This window comes from Cydia amplana, chromosome 13 (genome assembly GCF_948474715.1).
Source record: "Cydia amplana chromosome 13, ilCydAmpl1.1, whole genome shotgun sequence".
NCBI lineage: Eukaryota > Metazoa > Arthropoda > Insecta > Lepidoptera > Tortricidae > Cydia > Cydia amplana.
The window spans coordinates 15,553,248-15,574,922 of NC_086081.1; the positions used below are offsets into that span (position 1 = coordinate 15,553,248).

At 39.7% G+C, this 21,675-nt stretch overlaps 1 protein-coding gene across 2 annotated transcripts in view; it reads left to right on the plus strand.

The window, feature by feature from the left end:
• The window catches only part of LOC134653606 (fumarate hydratase, mitochondrial-like), a 29,355-nt gene that overhangs the window by 1,510 nt on the left and 6,170 nt on the right, over positions 1-21,675 (plus strand). The window contains exons 2-10 of one of the 2 annotated variants that reach the window (XM_063509005.1): positions 3,839-3,955; positions 7,264-7,345; positions 9,481-9,602; positions 12,940-13,172; positions 13,984-14,189; positions 15,482-15,685; positions 17,520-17,681; positions 19,126-19,256; positions 20,387-20,561. In XM_063509005.1, the coding sequence (XP_063365075.1) occupies positions 3,839-3,955; positions 7,264-7,345; positions 9,481-9,602; positions 12,940-13,172; positions 13,984-14,189; positions 15,482-15,685; positions 17,520-17,681; positions 19,126-19,256; positions 20,387-20,518 (1,389 nt within the window). In that variant the 3' untranslated portion in view covers positions 20,519-20,561. Of the gene's footprint in view, positions 1-3,838; positions 3,956-7,263; positions 7,346-9,480; positions 9,603-12,939; positions 13,173-13,983; positions 14,190-15,481; positions 15,686-17,519; positions 17,682-19,125; positions 19,257-20,386; positions 20,562-21,675 lie in introns of those variants that run through there. The other variant, XM_063509004.1, reaches the window with a different exon arrangement.

Genomic DNA, 21,675 nt, shown 5'->3' on the forward strand with positions numbered 1-21,675 from the left:
TTTTATTTCTTTCATAGGGTTGTACATTATTATAAGAATTACCGCGAGTTAGTAAACAAGCTGGTATTCATGATATTTTTTTTTAATTCCAAAATTATAATGAAAGGTTACAGTTAACTTTGAAACAATGTCAAGTAATGCAGAAGAATTACAAAAAAAGATCGAATATAATTGATCTAAAGTTATAGTTTTCCCCAAATTTTCATTTTTTTTATTGACTGCTATTATATTGCACACAACTGTACCTACTTACGGTACTTCCATTTTGTTCCAAAGTGCAGTAGCAGGAATACCTAGTCTCAAAATGTATTTATTCTTATTAGATAAATATTATCTTTCCCTTTAAGGATTTCCGCTTCATTAAGTTTTGCAGGTTAAATTAAATTACCTACACTGCACAATTCTTGTTACTTTAATGGCTATAAGGTAATACTCTTATCAAACCGATCCAAATACATTTCGAATAATTATGATACTTAAACTTCATTATTTAAAGTAAGTTTTTAAACAACTGCCCAAACTTATGTTAAACCAAACAAAACATTCTTGGCAATCATTCTATTATCTCACACCATACTATAAAGTAAATTATGTATGTAAATTGCGAGGGGGTCACCATATGTAAATTGATAAGCTGTTATCTTGGTAAAGTTTTCAAGATCACACGCCAGTTGTGCTCGGGCTTTCAACTGCGACGTACGTGGCCAAATAATTAATGAATCAGAGCGCAAACCGGTTCTTTTCCTTTCTCCCAGCATTGAAACTCGTTTTAGTCCCATTTGGACTAAAATATCTTCGCAACTTGAACGCGTCTTGTCTGCGCGCGGACTTGCGTCGTATTTAGAAAAAAAATCAAATTGTCATTGACAAATTCAAATTTTAAAGTCTTTTTGGCTCTCGCTGTCAGTTTTTGCAGCGATTTTGAAAATTTTTAGTGTATTTTTAACAATAAATCGTGTTGTGTGAAATTTTGGGGTAATATTTACGTAAATAATAATAATGGCGTGTACGAAGTGTTTACGTGCCGACGGCAAGCCGGTCAAAATGGTATGTATTCTTACATGGTAACTATTAATATCACTTGTTTGGTCACCGGCACTTCAATTGTATATTATTCCGCCTTATTACAGAATATATTCTTATTTTACTCGGCTACAATAACAGGAATGTTTTGTTATCAGTCAGTATCTACACAAATAACTAATTTTAATGTTCATGTATCGTCAAGTCAAATGAACGAATGATAAGAAAAAAAGGTGCATTTTTTACCGTTTTAGGTCCAAAGTGACGTTTGATCATAAAACCTAAGTACCTACCTACTTGCAGTCCTGCAAAATCAGAAGGCTGATGTACAGTCGCCATCAGATATATCGGAGCGGCCAAGGTGTTCACAATATCTGAACACGCACTCTAACGCTTTGATAATAGAGGCGTGTTCAGATATTTGTGAGCGCCTTGACAGCTCCGATATATTTGATGGCGACTGTATGCTTCAGTGAGAAAACACCTAGTAATCCTAGTATCTATAGGATGATGTTACTTACCATCTCACTTTAGAATAATGAGTGCTGACGAGTTTAATGGAAAATCTAATTCACATTACAAAATGCACATTGCCTATGCCTATTAACTGTGCACCGATAACACGTCGTTCCATTACTAAAACCTAATTAAAATTTAAATCTAATTAGGCCCCTACAATCTAGACTGCAAGTGGTGATGTATTCATTGTGTTGTTCGTCGGAGAAAGAAAACTTATCTACAAATATGAAGTTAAATTCAGATACAAATATTAAAGGCAGTATTGTGAGTATGTTGCTTAGGTTAAACAATGTTTCATCATCAATCGAGCGATTTTAAAACAATTCTCGTAAACATTGTGCCGGTTTTCCTGCAGGTGCCAATGCGGGCCGAACACATATCTATATCAACAAACCCTTTGTGTACGAATCTCAACATTCTTGGCTCCTTCCTTTAGTGGTGATGCTTCGCCGCAGTAGGTATTATCCAGTAAATATTTCTGTTTAGGGGGCATTTCACGCCAAGCGGGCAGCGAAAAAAGTGTCAGGTCATAGAATTTGCTGATATTTGGAATAATCATACTACTCGATGTTTTAAAAATACGTATTCTTTTTAATTAAAAAAATTTATTCGGAACCGTTTCCGGTTTGGAAGCATTTAAAAAATGGACGAAATTTGAGGAGAGCATTTTTCAAAAGCTGATGCAGCTATTATTTGATAAACTGAAAAATAAGTTGAATATTGGTTTGTATACAATTTTAATTGCTCTTTCTTGCAGTTATAACAATTTAGATTTTTTTAAATTTTTTCATACAAAAAACCGGAAATGAAAATTTTAAATCGAATTTATATAAAGTTCGGTAGGGACAACTTTTGTTATAAAATCAGCGTATGCTCCGTAAATAGCATCTTAGAAGATTCTTCATAGAAGTTATTATTTACCGGAATTCACGGTGAACTTGCATTACGGAGCGTATGGCTGACCGCTACGCGTTCGGCGTCGTCTATCATTCAATTCCTACAAAAAGGTTGAGGATCTGAAAAAATGCCCGGAACATGACTTGTCGCTAATTGTGTGCTCTACAATATTCATTCATATGTAAACGTCATTGGAGCTATGGAAACCTTGATATTCGTGATAAAGCAATTTTTGTGACCTTTGACCTTGAATAAACTCCGGCGGGAACACGAGGTTTTCTGTGACTTTTAACGTAACTTATAGACCGCCGAAACGAAGATGTAGTTATACGAGTTTCCAGCTTATTGTTTGTCATTCCAAGGTCTTTATTTGACTGGGTAACTAAGGAATCGCCAGTACGACGCTCAGACCGGCACGTTTGCACTTTAGTTCATGTATCTCCAAAACTAATGCAGATCCCATTCTCAAACTTTCCAGGTATTTATGATGAACTATAAGCTACATTTAGAGGTAAAAATATTTTTTTTTTCAAAAATACCGAACTTTATATAAATTCGATTTAAAATTTTCATTTCCGGTTTATTGTATGAAAAAATTTAAAAAAATCAAAATTGTTATAACTGCAAGAAAGAGCAATTAAAATTGTATACAAACCAATATTCAACTTATTTTTCAGTTTATTAAATAATAGCTGCATCAGCTTTTGAAAAATGCTCTCCTCAAATTTCGTCCATTTTTTAAATGCTTCCAAACCGGAAACGGTGCCGAATAAAAAAAAATTAAAAGAATGCGTATTTTTAAAACATAGAGTAGTATGATTATTCCAAATATCAGCAAATTCTATGACCTGACACTTTTTTCGCTGCCTGCTTGGCGTGAAATGCCCCTTAGATAGGATGCGCGGGAGTGGGGTGCTCCTTCGAACCTGAGGGGCTACCGCGAAAACCGTTTTTCGCAAATTGCGGGGATCTTTCTCTTTTACTCCATGAAGGCGTAATTAAAGTCTATTTTTTTATTCCGTAGACTGAAATGACAGTTAATAGTATGAACATGAAATGTCATTTCATACTATTAACTGTCATTTCAGTCTACCGAATAAAAAAATAGATTTTAGAGTGACAGAGAAAAATGCCCGCAATTTGCGAACTTCGATTTTCGCGGTTATAGCCCTGCACTTTTCAGGTGGCAGAAACAGGAACTGACACGTAACGTGGGCTCACAATACAAAAATGATAGAAGAATGTCAGTCTTACTCATTAAACATAAAACACATGTTTGGAGTGATGCATCGGTCGCAAAATCGCCTTTAACGGTCCCAGTATTCTTGACATTAGGCAAATTATTAAAACACTTATGATAGTACATTACAATAACAATGTAAATCTTTTTTGTCCGCAGCGCAAAGAAAAAGACACCATGGGCGAACTAGACGTCCCTGAGGACAAGCTCTATGGAGCCCAGACCGTCAGATCAATCATGAATTTCCCCATCGGCGGCATTGAGGAACGTATGCCGGTAAGTCTAAAGTAAATCTAAAGTAAAAAGACACCATGGGCGAACTAAATGTCCTCGATGACAAGCTCTATGGAGCCCAGACCGTCAGATCACTCATGAATTTCCGCATCGGCGGTATTGAGGAAAGTATGCCGGTAAGTCTAAAGTAAATCTAAAGTAAAAAGACACCATGGGCGAACTAAATGTCCTCGATGACAAGCTCTATGGAGCCCAGACCGTCAGATCAATCATGAATTTCCCCATCGGCGGTATTGAGGAAAGTATGCCGGTAAGTCTAAAGTAAAAAGACACCATGGGCGATCTAAATGTCCGCGATGACAGCTATAGAGCTGTCAGCCCAGAGAGAGGAGCCCAGACCGTCAGATCAATCATGAATTTCTCGTATTACTTATTCGAACGTAAGCGTAAGTCTTAATTAAAGTACACATGTGCTGTAGCGGTTAATTTAAAACAGACTAATTTAAAAACATCCTCTGCACTTTTGCCAGAAACGAACAATGAGAATCGTCTCACTTACTAGCCAAAGCCTCGACAATACCTTCATTGAAACACATCAAACATCCCAATGTTGTCATTAAATGAAATTTACGGCGATCGTAAACTCAAACAAAAGGTAAGGAATCGTGTACTTTATGCCCATGACATAAAATCTATTTTATGACATTTTATACTAAAGTTAGTCCTTGAGTATAAGTATATTCTGTCGTTGAATATGTTATATACCTAAAACATCTCCGAAAAACAAACTACTGCCTCTTGATAGCAGAAATAATGATCAAGTCGGTCTTAACTATTCTTTTTCGTTACTCAATATAGCTCAAGCTACAAAAATATTTGTAACGCTGTCTTCGTTTAGGTTTTAGGTATACACGAAATATGAAATAAAGGTGACATTTTTATCTATTCGTCGTTGGTAAAAATTTCATCTTTATTTCAAATGTCGTTTTATGACACAATTTTTGATTACAATTTTAAATAAAAGTGTTAGTATTGTTTTTACCGTCGTTGGCTAATTTTGAAGAAACGATACGCCTTGAATAGTAGTTAATTTTATAATGTTAGTTATTACAGTTAGTTAGTTAGTTATTAATTACTATAAAAAAACTCGTTTTATATCAAAGCTATAGTCCTAATGTCACCTTGATTATAATTGTGTGTTGCTATAGACCCTGCCCCACTTTCTATCGGCATTATAACGTGTTTTGCTATTCAGTACGCATGACATGACGAATTGACAGTATTGCTACATGTTTTCATACCTACTGTTTGTCATGTGACTCGGACAGAGATCCCTGATTGTGTAACACATAAATTAACCACATCGCATCTAACTATAGCTGGTATACCTACCAGCTACTACTACAGCTTCTACTAATAACTATAGTTTTTACTACTTTTTATTAGGGTTCCGTAGCCAAATGGCAAAAAACGGAACCCTTATAGATTCGTCATGTCTGTCTGTCTGTCCGTCTGTCTGTCCGTCTGTCTGTCCGTCCGTATGTCACAGCCACTTTTCTCCGAAACTATAAGAACTATACTGTTGAAACTTGGTAAGTAGATGTATTCTGTGAACCGCATTAGATTTTCACACAAAAATAGAAAAAAAAAACAATAAATTTTTGGGGTTCCCCATACTTTGAACTCAAATTTTTTTTTTTCATCAAACCCATACGTGTGGGGTATCTATGGATAGGTCTTCAAAAATGATATTGAGGTTCCTAATATCATTTTTTTCTAAACTGAATAGTTTGCGCGAGAGACACTTCCAAAGTGGTAAAATGTGTGTCCCCCCCCCCCCCCCGTAACTTCTAAAATAAGAGAATGATAAAACTAAAAAAAATATATGATGTACATTACCATGTAAACTTCCACCGAAAATTGGTTTGAACGAGATCTAGTAAGTAGTATTTTTTTTATACGTCATAAATCGCCTAAATACGGAACCCTTCATGGGCGAGTGCGACTCGCACTTGGCCGCTTTTATCCGACTACAGTAAGGGATATTAAGGTTAGGGCCCCTTATATCTAATAAAGTAGGTACATAAAGAATTGTTGGTTTTAAATTAATACAGAGGGCCTACCGCGAACCACGTTCGACGTGTTGCCTCCCTGTCACACTTACGTGCGAATTTACAAGAGCGACAGAGAGGCGATACGTCGAACGTGGTTCGTGGTAGGCCCTCAGACAAAGAGAATAGAGTGTATAGAGAGTTACTGTCATGGTAAATTATGTAGTCACAGTACATTTACTGCCATCTTTCGACAGAATATTAAAATTTTTAGAACGCCATTTGACTTTGATCCTTATTCTTTCACTGATATGTGTGAATTTGTTAAATGTCAAAAATTAACGCCATCTACTCGGCAGTAAGCCCAAGGTATGGCGCGTATGGCGCCATCGCCCGAAAAGTTTGCACCATACCTTTAGCCCTCAAGGCCTACTATATATGTTTACATTTTTCGCCTTATTACCAAAAAGTAAGGTGCAAAAGTGTATACATATTATTGACGTCGACTGTACGACTTATCGTACAGTCGACATGTCTTTTAGGTACAAAGTATTTAATACAATCCTATTGCAGATGTGATTCCATTTATGTACGAAACACTAAAATCATCGCTACCTATAGTTCGTTTTTTTTTTAGCATTAGAAATAAGGTAAACAATCTTGACGTGTCTTTTTATTGAAAAACACGTTTTAAAAATAAATAATGGCAAATATGTAACAATTATGAATCGAATACGATCATTTATATTCTTCTGCTTTCATAAGTAATAGTTACTGATTTTTAAAAAGCGTTTTTCAATTAAAAGACATGTCAAATCGCTTACCTTCTTACTAATGCTAAAAAAAACGAACTATAATGACAATCAATTTATTCAACAAAAGGTTAACGTAAGGTCAGTTATATTTCCACAATATACAAAAACAAGTGACGTAATACAAAACAATTGGGTCCAAACGCAGCGGCCACAAGCTATCTATTAAAACTAACCACATTTAGATGCAGCGGTTATATCAAATGAAATCGGTTTAGAATTGATTGGAAATGTTGTTTGTGGTTTGGGAGCCATCTGTATCTATTAATAGTCGGTTAGGACTTTGATAATGAATAGTTGTTCTAGATTTACATTTATTCATGTGTTATTTTCGCGTTCTGAGGGTTCTGTACCATCAGACCATCACACAAGTGTTTCCTTAACCCAGATCTAGTTTTTGTTCTGAACGCCTTGAGTGTTATATGATGGTAGAACTCCGTGGAACTGGTGGAAGTGACGTTTTATGATTTTTGTTTTTGTGTTTCAGTACCCCGTTATCGTGGCTTTTGGTATCCTGAAGAAGGCCGCCGCCAAAGTTAACATCGAGTTCGGTCTTGATAAAAAAATCGGTAAGTAAGTGCCTCTTTAAAGGTCTCTGGGTGGCTAGATACGATAAAAGAAACTAGTGGCTTTATTAGCTGTAGACCTGTAGGCTCCACGATGTCGAAATAGTTATTTACGATACAAGTGCGGAAAAGAGGAAATTCGAAACGAGTGGCGATAAATTAAAACACGACCGAAGGGAGTGTTTTAAATCGACACGAGTTGCGAATTACCTATTCGCACGTGCATCGTACAGTCACCAGCATAAATAAATGACTATGGGCAGCCGTGAAAAAATATCTGATGCTCCATTGGAGGCATAAGTATATGACGACACTACCTCGGCAAAAATATGTGATCCTTTGTGACCAGCAAAAATATCGTTAGTCCGTATCCGCATAAATATCGGATCGGGTCGCTTAAAAATATTTGATTACTCATAAAATTCAAAATTATGTGATTACTCTCATCTGGAATAAATATCTCTCCACTGTAAAAGCAAATACATCGGATGGACGACAGACCGCCTATTTATCTGACACGTTGGAAAATCACAAATATGTTATCGACCTTTAAAAACGAACCATACATGTTGGGTATAGAGCCGTAAATTGTATTGTGTGATTTGACAATTCACGAAACGAGTGCCGACTTGTCATTGTATATGTCTGTCTCACATTATATTCTATCATCGATTTGACGGAATAAACTGGATATAATTTTGAATTGTAACGTATTGCAATCATAAATCTAGTATATAACTGGATCTGGCATGAGGGGTGGGGGAAATGACAAAACGGGATAGTCTTATGTATCTTTCAGTAGGAGTAGCAGCGAAAGCGCTATTATTGTTTGTCCTTGTCAGTCTCACAGGTTTACCTCTTCATCATTCTTTTTTATGTAAGAAGGAGGTTTATTACACATTGTCTATTAAAAGTCTACCTGAATTATGTCACAATTTAAAATTGCAAATGAAATATGTGAGACAGACATATGCAATGACAAGTCTGCACTCTTTTCGTGAATTGTCAAATCACTTCAAACAATGTAAGGCTCTATGCTATCCAGGTATGGTTCGTTTTTGCCGATTGATGACATATTTCATAATTTCGTGTCAGATATATAGGCGGTCCGTCTGCCATCCGATGTATTTGCATTCACATTGGAGAGATATTTATGCCAGATGAGAGTAATCACATAATTTTGATTTTTATGAGTAATCAAATATTTTTAAGCGATCCGATCCGATATTTATGCGGATACAGAGTAACGATGTTTTTGCCGACCACAAAGCATCACATATTTTTACCGAGGTAGTGTCGTCATATACTTATGCCTCCAATGGAGCATCAGATATTTTTGCACGGCTGTCCACAGTCATATATTTTTGCTGGTGACTGTACAACGTTATACAGTACATATGGCCCTTTAAACTTTTGACATACACAGGAAAAGTACTAATTTACGCACTAGTGCGGAAAAATGGGGCCATATATGTACTGTAATAATACATTACGATACAAGTACGACTGAAGGGAGCGTTTTAAATCGACACGAGTTGCGAATTACCTTTTCGCACGTGTATTGTACAACGTTTTACAGTACATATGGCCCTTTAAATTGTCAACATAGGCACGTATTGTGGTAATTACCGCACTAGGGCGGTAAAGTAGTACCATATATACTGTAAAAAAATAAAAACCAAAAACTGAATGGATATAAAATTCCATACAATCATCGAACCTGCCCACCAAATTTCAACAGAATTGGTTGACAAATGCGAACTGTGTAAGAGAACAGAACAGAAGGACATACGAAAGCATTTTGCCTAACGGAGAACATCGCTTTTGTCTTCTGTCTAGAAATAAACTAGTGGCTCTATGAGCTAATACTACTCTATGAGCTAGCTTGACCTCGCGAAACCCCTTGGCTCAGCCCTTTTGAAAAATTTCCAAAAACAGAATGGACCAAAAATCTATCGAACTTGCTCACAAAATTCCACGAGAATTATCAATCGAAGTGAAAAGCGTAGTATACCTATAACTCTAGCATTAATTAATACCCATATCCGAGGCAATTTATCGGCCGAGACGAAGCGAGGACCGCTATACGTCGAGGATGTACTATTTATCCCAACTTGTATTTTTAAATTGCAATCCAGCGGACGCCATAATGCAAGCCTGCGAGGACGTGATCTCCGGGAAGCTGTACAACGAGGGGCACTTCCCCCTCGTCATCTGGCAGACCGGGTCCGGCACACAGTCTAACATGAACACCAATGAGGTAGGTTACATTTTCCATTTTTACAAGATTTTTTCTACTCCCGTACTTTTATTTGTCATTTAAAGAGTCGTGCACACACCTTTAAAACCCTACCTTATAGTTGACAAGACAAGTCTTTAGTTTATTCCCTAAAAAAGCATTTTATTTTTTTCCTGGCTTACTCCCTGCAATTTTGCATTTGTGCATACACGCAGTATCTTTTTGGCACTTTTACGATACTTCGTGTAATAATCACTTAAAAAATATTGTATAAAAATACAATGTTGCCAACCTTATTTTAAATGTCATCTCTGACAAATAAGTGAGCCATAGACATGTTTTTTTTTTTAATTTCATTCATTCTTTTTCCGCCCGTACTCTCCATTTTTGCTAAGTACTTCTTGAATGAAAAATATTTGTTAAATTTACAATTTTATTTCAAAGTAAGTGCTTGGTCGTAGAAAAAGTATTGTATGCAACGTTGTTTAACTGAGTCAAAAAATACTCGTGGCGTCTTTATTAACAATTTTCGGCTTCGCCTCAAATTGTTACTCACGCCACTCGCCTTTTTTGACCCCTCTTAAACAACGGTTGCATAAAATACTATTATTTAGCGGCCTGGAGTTCCGAGTTCCGCGTTCAGATTTCTGCGTTCTATCACAGAATAAATAATAGTACTAAGTACAGAAGACTCACTCTCTAACAAAACGCGTCTATTACGATCAGCACAGATATGGCCGCTAGATGGCGACAGCGCCACGCGCGGCTTATGGCTTTCCCCAAAATTGGGGCCGGAACGGATGTACTTTTAGCTACCTGTAGCAAAGCGACGAAATCGCGGAGTGAGCCACGCCTGGTTGTATCGAATGTATGTGAGTCTTTACGATAATGCACACAGTAGGCGGTCAGAACGCGGCGGTCAAAGCGGAGTTCTGACCGCCTGCTGTGTGCGTTATCGTAAAAACTCACGTACATTCTAAATAACTCGGAACTCCAGAGTCTGTCTGCGCGGGCTCTTAACTTGCAATGTTTGTATGTATGTGTGTACAATGTACAAAGGCGAAATTATCCCCATAAGGGATCTCTTCCAGTCAACCTTTTTGCAAAGCAATTGAGAGTAGACAAATGAAATGACAGACAAACGAACACATGTACAGAAAAGTAAATTATGGTACAATTATTACCCAAGTAATCGCTGAACGTCCTACATTTTAAGAAATCGTCCTAATTATCATCAAAACAATCATCATCATCAGGTCCACTTCATCGAATTTGTGGTTTTCGGGAGAAAATGCTTGAGTTGCTTAAGAAAATACCCAAATCACCATGCATGTGCCTTTAAAAATTGAGGAGTTCCCTCTATTCCTCATGGACCCCATCAAAACAGAACCAAATTAATATGGGACCAACTTGGAGGTAACTTCTTCCAAACAAAAAAATATGCCGGAGTAATCGCTGAACATACTACATTTAAAAGTAAATTAGACCCACATCCGATTATTCAATTGAGCTGTAACTTTACATACTTGCGTAAGTTGGGTGACAATGCAATTTTATTGTACAGTCAGCTGCAATTGTTGCTAAGCGGGCGAGGTGTTCAAAATTATCTTGACGCGCTCTAATTCTCTTAACTATACATCGCGTCAAGATCATTTTGAACACCTCGCCCGGTTAGTAACTATTGCTGCTGACTGTACCAATCGAGCTGATCTGATGATAGACCACACACAGGTGGCCATAGGAACACTATAATAAAACAACGAAGATTTTTTTTCGCGATTTCGGGATTGGCTCCATAGTACCTAAAAGTGGTTCTGTATGACCTACAATCTACATATTCATTCATTTACCCCTCATAGTATGATCAGACATAAAAAAAATCCTGTATTCTTGTTAAACAAGTTTTCCCTTAAACCAATTATACAGAAATGTACTTGGCCCTATATGTATCGAATACAAGTGACCGACTGTGAGCTTCAGTAGAACATAATGTATTGAATTATATAACGTTTTATTGTTTTACTGTGATGCCATAAATAATGCGATGAATGACAGCGATAAGAGAAATATTCCGATGCCGCAAACAATGCTGCAAAATACTTCATTGTTTCATGTTTATATTGTTCTTCGTCGCGTCGCTACAAGTACCTACAAGTACATGCGTTCCACACCAATCTTGGTGTAGCCATAGTAGTTGCCGCGCACCGCCACGGAACGGACGCCTGCTCATGCTTGCGCCACCTAGCGGTCATATCTGTCGTGATAGACGCGTTTTGTTAGAGAGTGAATCTTCTGTACATAGTACCAAAGACATATGTAACTCCGTATAAGATGAATAAAGTCTAAGGAAATACGGTGCCTCGGAAATCAAGAAAAAGTAATTCTCGGATAGATGGCGCACACACCTTTGGCCTATGCTCGGCTAGATGGCGTTGACGACACCGTTTCATATTTAACAATTTTAACACATAGAGGTATCAGTGAAAGAAAATGGGTCAAAATGATATAAAAATAATAAAATCAGTTATCCATATACATATATTATTTTTTTGATAGTTTTATTTTGAGTTTTAATCGTGTGTCGATAGATGGCAGTAAATTTACTGTGACTACAAAATTTATTGGCACCGTGCGAAGTCGGTGGAGGGGGAAGTGGCGCTGATCGTCACAAACACAGGTAATCTTATGGAATGTCCGACATTAGTACTAGCGGGAGCCGCTTGAACTAATTTTACTCCATAAGATTTAACGTAGAAAGTCCGAGAAAATGGTATCATCTTGGGTTGTCCCATTCGTTTTTCGTCAAGTTCTTAAATTAGTTCTATTCTGCTTTCGTCACTCATTCTACATTGAAAGCCACTGACGATTGTGACGAATGTAGAATGGGTGACCAAAGCAGAATAGGACTAATTTAAGAACTTGACGAAAAACGAATGGGACGACCCAAGATGATACCGAGAAAATGAGGGCAGCACCAGTCGTGCACATAGCTATCCATCTCTTTGCTAGTACACAAGTACCAGTTTTCTGCTACAAATTGTTAACTTATATAGCGTCATTAGTTTTCTGCTACAAATTGTTAACTTCTCTCCTCTATTCTATTCTCTTTCATCTTTTACTCTTTCATCCTTTCCTTTCTCTCTAATTTTCGAACTTGGCAGTGGCCTGACAGGCCGCGACACTGATCCCACTCATACCACGAGCTGTAACTGGCCCCAGGAGAGGCCAAACAGCGTAAGTCATGTTCAAAAACAACAACAACACACAAGTACCAAGTAAGTAAGTAAGTTTTAGGGGGTACAAGTTTTGTAGTAGTTTGTGTTTATTCTGTGACTAAGCCACAGTTCACCATCTCCAGGTGATTGCCAACCGGGCCATCCAGATCCTCGGCGGCCAGCTCGGCTCCAAAAACCCCGTACACCCCAACGACCACGTGAACAAATCCCAGAGCTCGAACGACACGTACCCCACGGCCATGCACATAGCCGTGGCCATGGAGCTGAGGGACCGGCTCATGCCCGGTCTGGTCGCCTTGAGGGACACAATGGCCGCCAAGTCCAAGGAGTTCAGCAAGATCATCAAGATCGGCAGGTGAGATTTAGGTCTCAAGGAGTTGGAACCTTTAGATCAGTGGTTCCTAACCTGGGGGTAATTACCCCCGTGAGGGTAAAACTGGTATTTTACGGGGGTAATAAGCTAACCTAATATAACAATACAAAAAACGTGTACGGTTTTATTTTTTATTACCATTGGGAGGAGGGGTAAAATCAGGTTCCCTAGTTAGTCATAGGGGTGATCGGACTGAAAAGGTTAGGAACCACTGCTTTAGATGCACTCAGCATTGCATTTTAAAAGCCCGGGCACAGTTAGCGTCTTTCGTCTAGCCAACTCTATAGCTGCTGCTCGACGCAACGTGGGTGCAACGCCATTTTCCATAATGCTGACTAGACGCCGACGCTCGAAAGACGTGTGCCCGGGCCCTTACCCTCCTATTATAGTATTCTTTAAAACCCCTTGCTACGCTATTGATTCTATTTTAACACTACTGTCCTAATCGGGAATAATTATAAACAGTAGGTAACTTAACTTAATTAAGCTCTGCGAGCGGTTCTACAAATTTTTATAGTAAAAGTAAAAATTTTAAAAACTCAGCGCTTCGGGCAAGACTCGACTTGCGACCTTTCGGTACACCACTCTGATCGCTCTCAGGCTTATCCAACTGAGCTACTGAATCTCACCTTAAGCTTATTTTTATTGGAATTTAGAGATCATCTTTCGGTTTCTGTGATGATTATTTTTACTTTGAGTAACCATTACAACTTCTCACTTAAATTTTTTTTTACGCCTTCTGGTTTTTTTTTTTAATTTCTTATTTTTTGTATTTTCTTTTGATTACTTCCAGAACCCACTTAATGGACGCCGTGCCCCTGACGCTCGGGCAGGAGTTCAGCGCCTACGAGGCGCAACTGACTTACGGCATCGAGAGAGTTTGCGCCACCCTCCCCCGCCTGCACTACCTGGCGCTCGGCGGCACGGCGGTCGGCACGGGCCTCAACACCCGCGTGGGCTTCGCCGAGAAATGTGCTGCGGAGATCGCCTCGCTCACTGGTAAGCTCTTCGCTATTTATGCTTGCCTGGTACATGCGTTCAGTGAACATGCTGTGTTTTTATGTTCTAGGTACGAAAACGATATCTAGGTTGATCAATTTACTATTTAAATCATGCTCTGTGTCAATTTTATACTGAAATGATTGATCATTCTAGTATCTAGGACATAATAAATAGTTTACCCTATCCCGCCTGCACTACCTGGCGCTCGGCGGCACGGCGGTCGGCACGGGCCTCGACACCCGCGTGGGCTTCGCTGAGAAATGTGCTGCGGAAATCGCTTCGCTCACTGGTAAGCTCTTCGCTACTTATGCTTGCCTGGTACATGCGTTCAGTGGACAGCTGTGTTTTTATGTTCTAGGTACGAAAACGATATCTAGGTTGATCAATTTACTATTTAAATCATGCTCTGTGTCAATTTTATACTGAAATGATTGATCATTCTAGTATCTAGGACATAATAAATAGTTTACCCTACCCCGCCAACACTACCTGGCGCTCGGCGGCACGGCGGTCGGCACGGGCGTCAACACCCGTGTGGGCTTCGCCGAGAAATGTGCTGCGGAGATCGCCTCGCTCACTGGTAAGCTTTTCGCTATTTATGGGTGCCTGGTACATGCGTTCAGTGAATATTATGTTTTAGGTTTAAATCCTGCTTTGTGTCAATTTTATACTGAAATGATTGATCATTCTAGTATTTAAGACATAATAAATAGGTTACCCTACCCCACCTACACTAACTGACCCTCAACGGCATCGGTAATGCGGTAAGGCCTTGGCACTCGCATAGCCTTAGCTGAGAAATGTGCTGCGGAAATTGCTTCCCTCACTGGTAATAAACTCAATACTGTTTATGATCGCCTGGTACTTTTGGAGCAAATGAGTGGAAGATTTGAAACTTCATACAGCTCATAAGGCAATCTAAATCCAATTCTAAATGTCCTCAAGGTAGTTTTTGACTGGCAATATTTGACCCCTAGAAGGATGTGTTTCATCCATAGATGGTAGGATCCTAATAGATGTCCTATACGCGTGCGTCCGTGAGGGACAAAACATACGCAACGCAACTATGATTGGTCGAATTTATTTGTTGCCCATCATAATCCATACAAAATTTACGGTGGGGAATAAAAAAAATGCGAGACTGTAACAAGGACAAACAATAATATCGCTTTCACTGCTACTCCTACTGAAAGCTACATGACTATCCCGTTCGGTCATTTCCCCCCACCCCTCATGCCTGATCCAGTTATATTAGATTAATGTTTTCATCCAATACTTATTATTTCCAGGCATCCCCTTCGAAACGGCGCCGAACAAGTTCGAAGCGCTCGCCTCCCACGACGCCATGGTGGAGGTGCACGGCGCGCTCAACACCATCGCCTGCTCGCTCATGAAGATCGGCAACGACATACGGTTGCTCGCGTCTGGGCCCAGGTGCGGGTTAGGAGAACTAATGCTGCCTGAGAATGAGCCTGGATCCTCTATTATGCCTGGTATGTAAGATTTCAGTCATCGTGTGAACACATATAACAACATTTCTAGCTGACACATTACTTGCTCGCTCATGAAGATCGGCAACGACATACGGTTGCTCGCGTCTGGGCCCAGGTGCGGGTTAGGAGAACTAATGCTGCCGGAGAATGAGCCTGGATCCTCTATTATGCCTGGTATGTAAGATTTCAGTCATCGTGTGAACACATATAACAACATTTCTAGCTGACACATTAGCATTACTTGCTCGCTCATGAAGATTGGCAACGACGTACGGCTGCTCGTTTCTGGGCCCAGGTGCGGGTTAGGAGAACTTATGCTGCCGGAGAATGAGCCTGGATCCTCCATTATGCCTGGTATGTCAGATTTCAACCATCGTGTGAACACATTACACAATATTTTAGCTGACACATTACTTGCTCGCTCATGAAGATCGGCAACGACATACGGCTGCTCGCGTCTGGGCCCAGGTGCGGGTTAGGAGAGCTCATGCTGCCGGAGAATGAGCCTGGATCCTCCATTATGCCTGGTATGTAAGATTTCAGCCATTGTATGAACATATAACACAACATTTTAGCTGACACATTACTTGCTCGCTCATGAAGATCGGCAACGACATACGCCTGCTCGCGTCTGGGCCCAGGTGCGGATTAGGAGAGCTCATGCTGCCTGAGAATGAGCCTGGATCCTCCATTATGCCTGGTATGTAAGATTTCAACCATCGTGTTAACACATAACACAACATTTTAGCTGACACATTTCTTGCTCGCTCATGAAGATCGGCAACGACATACGGTTGCTCGCTTCTGGGCCCAGGTGCGGGTTAGGAGAGCTCATGTTGGATCCTCGTTTACGAAATGTTAGTAACCTTTGGCCGCCAAAGACGTCAACCGACGCGCGCGGCTACAGGCCAAAATCAACGTGTAATAAAATAAAATTATTGACAATTAACTTATTTTCGTCACTGACATACTCATCCCACTGCAATCAGCTTCGTAGGTTACTTCAAACAGACACGACCGTCAAATTTATAGGAACTGTGATGTTATTTTTAAATTTTATTTTTAATTTGATTGCTTGACTAACAGCTTTTATAAATGTGATTTTATGAAGATAAATAATAACGGCTTTTGTTACCTGAGTGTTGAAAAAATTAATATGCATGCTGACGTTTACAGAAAATCTGAAAAGTTTCGTTTGCAAGAATAATATTTGGGTAAATATTGTTGATTCTTTGTAAACTTCAAAACTGTATCAACATTTAGAAGTCATATAAAATTAATTAGATTAAATGTAAATTACTTTCAATATTGTGTAAAACATTACTACATTTCATTTGCATCATTACTAGCCTAGTATTATTTGAAACAACTCGGGAAAACAGATCGGGTTCAAGATATTTTAGTCCATTTTACTTAGTACTTTTTATAATCTTATTCTATTAGACTTATTCGAGTATAAGTTCAATTAGGCATTAAAACACTCGTCCTTTTATGAAACTCACTTCATTCGTTCATAAACTCACTCGTGTATTTTAATGCCTTTCATTATGTAGCAGTCGCAGGGCGTCTGCTAGCTGGCGCGCTGAAATCCGTCGCACGCGTCCGCGTCAGTTAGAGCTAGAGTTTGCAATCCGGATCCGAAATGTATGAAATTATCCGGATCTGGATCCGGATCCGCGGATATTTCCATACATTTCGGATCCGTCGTGCAAACCCTAGTTAGAGCTCACACTATTTTTATTAACCCGCTCACCCGCTCCGTGCAATCGCGCCAGCTAGCGGACACCCACAGTTTTTTTAATACACTGTTCTTACAAGAATGTTAACATTCCAGGCAAAGTGAACCCCACCCAGTGCGAAGCGCTGACCATGTTGGCGGCGCAGGTGATGGGCAACCACGTGGCCTGCACCGTGGGCGGAGCCACGGGACACTTCGAGCTCAACGTGTTCAAGCCCATGATCGTGGCCAATGTGCTGCGGTCCATTAGACTCATCGGTATGTTATACTTACTCTACTGGCCAAAGTGAACCCCACCCGGTGCGAAGCGCCAACAAACCACGTGGCCTGCACCGTGAGTGGCGCCACGGGACACTTCGAGCTCAACGTGTTCAAGCCTATGATCGTGGCCAATGTGCTGCGGTCCATTAGACTCATCGGTATGTTATACTTACTGTACTGGCCCAAGTGAACCCCACCCGGTGCGAAGCGCCAACAAACCACGTGGCCTGCACCGTGAGTGGCGCCACGGGACACTTCGAGCTCAACGTGTTCAAGCCTATGATCGTGGCCAATGTGCTGCGGTCCATTAGACTCATCGGTATGTTATACTTACTGTACTGGCCCAAGTGAACCCCACCCGGTGCGAAGCGCCAACAAACCACGTGGCCTGCACCGTGGGCGGAGCCACGGGACACTTCGAGCTCAACGTGTTCAAGCCCATGATCGTGGCCAATGTGCTGCGGTCCATTAGACTCATCGGTATGTTATAGTTACTGTACTGGCCCAAGTGAACCCCACCCGGTGCGTAGCGCTCACCATGTTGGCGGCGCATGTGATGGGCAACCACGTGGCCTGCACCGTGGGTGGCGCCACGGGACACTTCGAGCTCAACGTGATCATCGTGGCTAACGTGCTGGCCTAAAGTCAAACAAAGCAGAGGGCCTACCGCGAAAATAGTAAATCAAAAATTCGTTATCTACCTCTCTATTATTCTTACTTATCTACAATTTCGATTTTTCGCGCTGTACCCTCTGACTTTGCTAGTAACATAGTGTGGAAATATCACAATAAAATCGAATTCACAGAAAATATGACGTTTATAATCGCACTTCCACGCGCGTCTAAGTTGGTGCAAAGCTCGCTTAGACGTATTCTAAGGTCGGGTGAAGTCATGTAGTACCATTCCTTTATCCGAGCTACCGGAAGCGTTCTGAATGAAAGGAATTTCTTTAATAGGTACAAAAGTAATGAAATTTATAATAATACTAGATTTTGCCCGCGACTTCGTCTGCGTGGAGTTAGTAATTTGGGTAGCTTGTTTTTACCCAATCTGCTTTTTAACGATTCCTCGTACAAACTTCCACCCCCCCTTTTCACCCCCTTAAAGGGTGATTTTTGGGATAAAAACTACCCCGGTACTCAAACTATCTCCATACCAAATTTCAACAAAATCGGTTCAGCGGTTTAAGCGTGAAGAGGTAACAGACAGACAGACTGACACACTTGCGCATTTATAATATTTTATTTTATTTTATTTAATATTTTATCTATTTATTTACAAACAAGATATATACAGTGTATTACTAAAAGAAATTAAAAACTAGCTTAAATCATTGTACCAAGGATGCTGGCGACATTTCCTCGCTGTATCGCAATGCTGATACGTTGTGCGAGGTAGCTTATAATATTATATAGTATGGATTATTATTATAATTTCCAGGTGACGGCTGCCAGGCCTTCAACAACGGCTGCGCCAAGGGCATCAAGGCCAACGAGGCCAAGATCAACCAGATCATGAACGAGTCCCTCATGCTGGTCACCGCGCTCAACCCTCACATCGGATACGATAAGGTGACGAGCGTGTAAAAAAAACTCTCAGGTTTCGAATACGAATCCACTACCTCCGAATTGAAAGTCGGACTACTATATTGGAAAGGGGCCGGCCGTTTCTTTATACAAACGTAGTCGCTTTTTAGGGTTCCGTACCCAAAGGGTAAAAACGGGACCCTATTACTAAGACTCCGCTGTCCGTCCGTCTGTCACCAGGCTGTATCTCACGAAACGTGATAGCTAGACAGTTGAAATTTTCACAGATGATGTATTTCTGTTGCCGCTATAACAACAAATACTAAAAACAGAATAAAATAAAGATATAAGTGGGGCTCCCATACAACAAACGTGATTTTTGACCGAAGTTAAGCAACGTCGGGCGGGGTCAGTACTTGGATGGGTGACCGTTTTTTTGCTTGTTTTGCTCTATTTTTTGTTGATGGTGCGGAACCCTCCGTGCGTGAGTCCGACTCGCACTTTGCCGGTTTTTCCTCTCTGGATTAACATTATGGAAAAATAACATAATTGGATGTATATTAATAGCATTACCCCTATGTTTTACTTTCTTCGATTTTCTGATTATGGTACAAAATTAGGAGCAATAAAAAAAAACTGATTTCATACAATATAACATTTAAAACTTTCGCAGTTTGAACACATATTAACTCACATTTATAAACGGGTCTATCGCGACCACGACCAGTGACACCTGTGTCGAAACGTCGGTAAATGAAGGTAATAAAATAAATTTCACGATAGACCCGCGTCTATAAATGTGAGTTAATATGATTTCATACAAAATTTTAAACGGCCTTTTTTTAAACTCTTATAAAAATTAAAAATTCCTTCCTCTTATTTATATTTTGTCTTGAAATTGAAATCTTTATTGTCATATTGTGAGTTACAATGATCTTAAAATTATGTTAAGGTAGAATCATCACAATCAACCGCGATGCGGAGTACAATATTAATACTAAAACTAATCTTACAGCTAAATACTTATACAAATATCATGCCATGGTACTATTGGTACATTGGTACTATGTCAATGAGTAAATTAATAAATATTACTATTCTTTTTTTTTTTTTTTTTTTTTTTTTTTTTTTTTTTTTTTTTCTATTCTAACTATAAACTACATTTACATTTCCAGGCGGCCCAAATCGCCAAGACCGCTCACAAAGAAGGCGGCACCCTTAAGGGAACGGCCATCAAACTCGGCATCCTTACTGAGCAACAGTTCGACAAGTGGGTCAGACCCGAAGACATGCTGGGACCCAAGTAAACAACTAATCAAGAGAAACAATATCTACGGAGGGTGCTGAAATACTGGAGAAATACTTTAGCTATAAGGGCATTCCACAAAAAAGGTCTGCTTTGTCGGGGACGTGACACGATTGCACAGTTACCTTAGTAACGTGCAGAAATCTGTATTATATAGGTACCGTTGAATTTAAAGCTAAGTTATTAAACGTTATACAGTAGGGCCTCGATAATCCGAACTTCAAAAAAATACCCCCTGTACGGACTGGCGAAGCGTTCGGATTATAGTATGTTATAAAGAAAATAATGGTATATTCTAAAAAAAAACATAGGTATTTATTGAGACTCCAAAGTAACAAAAAACAACGAAATTAATCAAGAAAATACCTTAACACAAAATAATCGCGAACAAATCATTTTAAGAACTCATCTAATGTAGTCTGCCGGGTTCTATTTATTGACAGAGCAAAGGCTTTGTCCCTCAAATTACGTAGCATCATTCATCAGCCCAGTCCAAACAAGTGGTCAATGCCGATATAGCTTGCGAGTAGGGAATTTCTTTGACATTAAGAGCCGAGGAATCGTCAATAAAAGACTCGTCACATCCAGATTCGTCAGTCTTTTGCGAAAATTGGGCTATGATCTTATCGTCAGTTCAGAGAAAGGGGTCACTCGGCAGTTCGGATTAGCCTATGTACGGATTATCAACCCTACTGTAATGCCAATATCGGCTTCTTAGCTTTATCAGAAGTGTTAAAAAATAGCGTCACGTACCCGACACTTTTCTGGAATGCCCCTATAATTGATGTTTGAATCCACAGACAATCCAACCTCTAGACATAGCATAGTCGCGTTACCCCCTCTGCCACACATACGGTAGCGTTACTCCATCTTCGAGTCAATCCCGTGCCGTGATTGGTCCGTGTCTTTGAACGGACCAATCACGGCACGGGATTCGCTCACCTCGTCCCCCCGCACCCCCGTATTTTTGGCAGCATCGGTTTCATGAAAGAATTGGCTTAAGCTCAGTCTAGAGGTTGGATTGTCAGTGTTTGAATCGAAGCGTAAAAGCACTGTAAAAAAAAAGGAATGTGTGAAAAAGTGCTTCAAAATGTATTTGGCGTGTTAACTATGCAATTACACATTTGACAACCGTAAATGTAAATCCGTATAACGACA